Consider the following 6,000-nt stretch of genomic DNA (forward strand, 5'->3'; position numbering starts at 1 on the left):
ACGAGGAACTGGTTGTACTGCTGCTGCGCTGGCCTTATAAAGCCGGCAGAGGTCGGCGGAGTACTCCAACTTTCCCTGTGTCTGTGAGGCGACCTCTGCAGAAAAAGGTTCGCATTAGTCTCTAGCAAGTTCTGTTTGTTTCGAAGAATTGTTTTCCTCTTGGTTGCGCCTGCAAGTGCTTGTGTATGTTATGTGGTACACAGGGGTGTCTTGAGTGTAGTGTGTCTGGCAGGGGCCGTCTGTGGTAGACGTAACAGTTGACGCTGCCACACGGCTTGAATTTTGTGACAGGTTAAATGACAATCATAATTTGTTTCCATTGATTCTGTTCACTCATGGAGCCACGTTTACATTGATTGGAATCAAGAAAAGGGTAATAATCATCTGTGGTCGTAGGATCCACACGCGACAACAGAAACCAATTTCCAAGTTCGTTTTTCGATCAACGTTTGGTGCGGCATCATTAGTAATATGTTTATAGCTCCAGTCATTTTAGAAGAACGAATGACGGGACAGTATTACTTCAGTTTTTTTGAAAATTTGTTTGCTAAACACCCTGAGGACATTCCTTTGGCTACGGGGACTGCAATGTACTTCCAAAATCATGCATCCCTTTCACATTTTATCAGTCGTGTGAGGAAACATCTCAGGCGTACTTATCCTAATCATGGCTGGTCGTGATACTATAGTCAACTGGTTACCAAGACCACTACAACTTACGCCATTAGAGTTTAGTTTATAGGCTTGGATGCGATCTGAGGTGTAAAACCGAAAGGTGAATCCGCGAGAAGAGCTGCTTGGTAGCATTATGGACGCTGTCGTCCTCATTAGGAAATGTGAAGAGGCACGCAGACAAGAAACACAGCATCTTCCCTCAAGAGAGCACAAATGCATTTAACTTGACGGAGGGATATTTTAACATTTATTGTGAACCGTATAATAGCTGTAATGTGACCTGTACGATAATGCTTAGAGGTAAAAGAGTTAAAATACGTATTTTTCAATGATACTTTAACTATAACTCACGTTGTAATATTTGCTAATTGTTGTAGATGCGCACATGTGTTAACCTGACAATTTATTGAATACTCCATGTACAGTAAAAGGGTTCTGTCTCTGAAACCAGAGGTTTAGGACACATATCCACATGCAGTTTTTTTGTTTTTTGTTTTTCTTTTCTTGCATCAAATGATCGTTCTTGTTACATCCCCCAGTACTGACCATTCCTCTCAAGCACACTCATGTCACTAGTAGAGAGAAGAGCAGATTGCTCTTCTGTTATCTATCCTCACGCGAATTAGCTGCTCACCGAATTGGAATATAATCTTTCTCGCAGATTACTTACTGTCATATACTAGTCAGTACTGTAACGTCGAAGCTTCACTGCTGCACTTGGAATATATCGCCCGTCAGGCGGTCCGACAACCACGGGTGACTGTCTGGGATGCTATTTTATTGCTTAGCGGGACCCCTTTGATTGTCATACGCGGTACCCTTACGGCGCAGAGGTATGACGATGATTCCAACTCTGACTGTTTCTGCAATGTGATGGATACCATACTACTGCTCCTACAATCTACAACAAAAAAATCGACGACCCACGAAGGAATTGTCCGAATGAGACGGAAATCCACAGGAATGATGTACGTGTACAGACATAAAAATGATTACAATTTCAGTAAAATCGGATGATTTATTCAAGTGAAAGAGCTTCGTAAAGTGAGCAAATCAACAACGCGTTGGTCCAAATCTGGCTCTTATGCAAGCAGTTATTCGGTTTGGCCTTGATTGACAGAGTTGTTGGATGTCCTCATGTGGAACATCGTGCCAAATTCTGTCCTACTGCCACGTTAGATTGTCATAATCCCGAGATGGTTAGAGTGCCCTGCTCATAATTCTCCTAACGTTCTCAGCTGGAGAGGGATCCGACGACCTTGCTGGCCAAAGTAAGGTAGCACGAAGACGAGTAGCAGCAAGAGCAACAAAATGGGGCGTAGAATATCCTCGAATACTGCTGTGCTGTAAGGGTGCCGCGGATGACATCCAAAGGGGACCTGCTAGGAAAAGAAATGACGCCCTAAACCCTCACTCCTGAAGTCGGGCCGTATGGCGAGCGACAGTGAGGATGGTACCCCACCGCTGTCCGTGGTGTCTCCAGACACGTCTTCGCTGATCTTTGGGACTCAGTTCGAAGCGAGACGCATCACTAAAGACAATTCTCCTCCAGCCAAATGAGGTTCCAGATCATTTTTGTTGCCCTTCATGGCAAGCCAATCTTGGCTTATATTTCAACAAGACAATGCCCTCCCGCACACTATAGGTTTCTACTGATTTTCTTCATGCTTGCAAAACCCTACCTTGCACAGAAAGTCACCGTATCCGTCCCCTCTTGAGAATGTTTGAAGCATTATGCGCATGGCTCGGGAGTTCGACGATCTAACACAACAATTGGACAGAACCTGGCACAATATCCCCCAGGAGAACCTCTAAGCCATCATTGCTTGCGTGAGGGCCACAGCGTGTTATTGACTCGCTCAATTCTTGAAGCTCTTTCTCTTGAATTTGCATCCAATTGTTTCTGAAACTATAATCATTTGTTCTTCTGTACATGTACTTCATATCTGCCGATTTCTGTCCCATTCGCATAATTCCTTCGTGGTGAGTGTTTTTTTTTTAAATTTTTTTTTAGTGTGTGTTTATAGCACACCAGCGAGTATTATTTCCGTGTTCGCAGGGTGTCTTACCACGTACCTTCCACTTCTGTGCTTCATATGCCGTCCGTTCTGCTATTATCTAGAGCAGGGGTTCCCAACAAAATTTTCTCGAGGACCCCCTCATCGAGCATGATTGGTACCTTGTCATATCACAGTATCAAGTACATAAAAAAGCAAAATTAAGAGTCTTTTTATAAGTTTTCTATTTTTGGTACTAAGAAAAAACATTGTCATATTCATTACTGAAAAAATATTGAGCTTAAAACTTTTTCAATTTAGCCATCATTGTTATTGTTAAATTTTTGATTATTGCTCAAAATCTTTCTCTTCAAATTTGGGTGTTTAGTATAACAAACTCCTTAAAAAAAATAAAAATTGCGTATGAACTGAAAATGACAAGAAAACACTAAAACTGAGTGTATTGGTCTTTCAAGTATACTACATTAGAGATTGCATTGAGTAGACATGTGTGAAAAATAAGAAAACACTAATTTCATACAAGGTATTATTTATTTGAAAAAAATACAGTTGTAACAGTACTCCATCAATATACAGTTAGTTTTAATTTTCAGTTCTTAATGAAATGAGTTCAATCTGACCTTTGAGTCCATTATTTCTGAAATATTAGGTTCCAAATTTGAAAATTTCACTCTGAAATCCGACCACATGTCGAGCCGATTCTGGTGGCATCCAGCAGAACTATTTGCCTCTATCTAATTCTAGTTTTGCGCTAGAGCGTACTAGTGTCAGTTGGCTCTAGGAAGACGCTAGACGCAGAAATTAGCGTTCGCTAAAGCTCTGCTCATGCTGGAAGCGGCCAAAACAAAAAATCTGTTATCATATGAAATATATTTAATATATTTTTTATTCTAATAGCATCTTGCGGACACCTCTGGCGTAGCTCGCGGACCCCTAGGGGTCCGTGGACCACCTGTTAGGAACCACTGATCTAGAGACATGTTACCACAGTGCACTGACCTTCCTGCTGAGACCCTGTCCGCAGTTCGTGTTGACACCATTATATTTGCTCACCTGAACTACTTACTGCTCATTAAGTGTACTGTGTATCTATGACGTACCTTCTTCGCGTCTGTAACGTGCATTCTATTGAATTTCACATTAATAAAATTTGATAGTCATGTCAGGGCCCTGTTGTCAGGTCGCTGTCGTCTTCACACTGGAGGACAATTCCAAAACTTGTTTTTACGTGAGGAGGATGAAATTTGAGTGTGCCAGTGACGGTGTTGTCCAGTGTGGTGCTGTCGTGTTCCGCAGGTCGCATCCCGCAGATGGGCCGTGGCCGGCAGAGCTCCAGCAGGCCTAGAGACGGGGAGCGGCCGGGGACGCGCGCGCCGCCGCAGGCGCGCCTCATCTGAGGCCTGCTGCAACCCGCCACGCTTAACCCTACCCACGAGATACATGGCGTAGCTGATCCATGTTCCTCCCAACGCTGTTCGCTCTCTGCTCTTCAGCTCTGTCAACGTCGACGCGCCAATTTAATGACAAACAGGAATAGTTACTTGTTGTGCATTTAAGAATAACATCTATATGTAAATTACTCTGTAGAAAAGTTTCAATTGTATCTCAAATAAAATTATTGCAGTCGGGATACTATACCTAAAATATGTGTATAACTTCCTGTAGAAACTGTCTGTAAAATTTACGTAAGTGTATGTACAGAATTCTCTGATATACTGCTGTGCTATGACATTAAATTCTGGAAATGTAATCAATCCTTGCGAAAAAAAATTTTCTCGCAGAGAAACAAATGTGTAATGATAGGACACCATACTTGAAAGTATTTTCTTTAAATTAATGTTGTAGTCCTTAAAACAGAACAGAAGGTGAAAAAATTCTAACTACATTCACATGCTGAAAAGTTTGTATACTCCCACCATCATGGGGCCAAAACGGTAGTTAAGTCCATGTACAAAGGCTTTCTAAACATGCTAAACATATGTTCCTCACTTCTCCTACATAATATTTACGTTAATTCAACTTCAGAGCCTAATACTGATCACAGAAGCACTCTGATTTTGATTATAAATGGGAACTCCATCGTTTTATTTTCTTGCATAGTTCATATATGTAAACATAAAAAGATGGCATGCATCTTTTAAATGTATCTATCATGTTTTAGCTCCTTCATGTGCTTGCATACACGTAATCTACTCAGTGTTATTTATGACAATAATCCATGATACTTCATTCCAGAAAATTAGTGACAGTATTGTAAAGATGATGTGAATATAAATGACAATAAGCAAATCAGTCAGTCAGACATCTAAAAAATTATATAACTTAATTAATTTTATATTTAGTACCAAGTTTTTCCGTCACCTGGATCAACTTTTAGAAGAAAGAGTATAGGTCCAGTATAACTTGTATCGAAGTAGTTTTGTGTGACGTTGCAAGAATACTTGCTGAAAATCTGTATATGTTTAGGTAGATTCGAATCGATGTCTGTAATTTAAAACAGAAAGCATAAATAAATAAATAAATGTTACATGACGTCTCCCTTTTACTGAAATCCTAATCAACCACCGCAGTTTCTGTTTAAGTCTATTCCTGGATTTTAATATTTTGAGATACTTGTGTAAGTTTCCATTGATTAGGCTACAGAAACACTCGAATGAAACATGAGTGAGTTAGGAATACGAGAACAAAATACATTTTGATGTGCCTCTCAACATGGAAATTTCGATTCTTCTTTTACCACACGTACAAAATGACACATTACCTCAATACCATTACGAGAAGCAACACAATATACCTCAATTCTGTCACGAGTAGCAACACAATAAAATGTACAGGGTGTCCATAAAGTCCCTTTACAACTTCAAAATTTTTTACAACGGCAGATGTTGAAAAATTTCAACAACATTTCTTTTATTATTATCAGTGTTTATAAAAGTCTTCTTGACAGTGCTTAATAGACCTCTATATGGGCGCCTTTAGGTGCACGAAGCACATCGAGACGGTACTCGATTTCTTGCCATGTTCGCCGTAGCATAGCGTCATCAATAGTGGCAATGGCATTACGAATCGTTTGCTTCAAGTCAACAATGTCCCGTATCTGTGTTTGATACACGATATCTTTTACATACCCCAATAAAAAAGTCCAAGGGAGTAATATCTGGCGAACGCGGTGGCCAAGGAATTGGCCCATCCCTCCCAATCCATCTGCCTGGAAATGTTTCACTGAGGAACCGACGAACAAGCAGTCCCCAATGTGGTGCTGCACCATCTTGTTGGAAAATGATAGTTGGTTGTAAGTCAGTCAGTT

The 6,000-nt window shown here is 40.6% G+C and overlaps 1 protein-coding gene across 2 annotated transcripts in view; it reads left to right on the forward strand.

Moving 5' to 3' along the window:
• LOC126162266 (uncharacterized) overlaps nucleotides 1-5,225 on the forward strand; it is a 422,629-nt gene extending 417,404 nt beyond the window's left edge. For both annotated transcript variants that reach the window (XM_049918659.1, XM_049918660.1), the window contains one exon: nucleotides 3,990-5,225. In XM_049918659.1, the coding sequence (XP_049774616.1) occupies nucleotides 3,990-4,038 (49 nt within the window). In that variant the 3' untranslated portion in view covers nucleotides 4,039-5,225. The remainder of the gene's footprint in view (nucleotides 1-3,989) is intronic.
• The last annotated feature ends 775 nt before the right edge of the window (nucleotides 5,226-6,000 follow it).

The sequence above is a fragment of the Schistocerca cancellata genome, chromosome 2 (genome assembly GCF_023864275.1).
Source record: "Schistocerca cancellata isolate TAMUIC-IGC-003103 chromosome 2, iqSchCanc2.1, whole genome shotgun sequence".
NCBI lineage: Eukaryota > Metazoa > Arthropoda > Insecta > Orthoptera > Acrididae > Schistocerca > Schistocerca cancellata.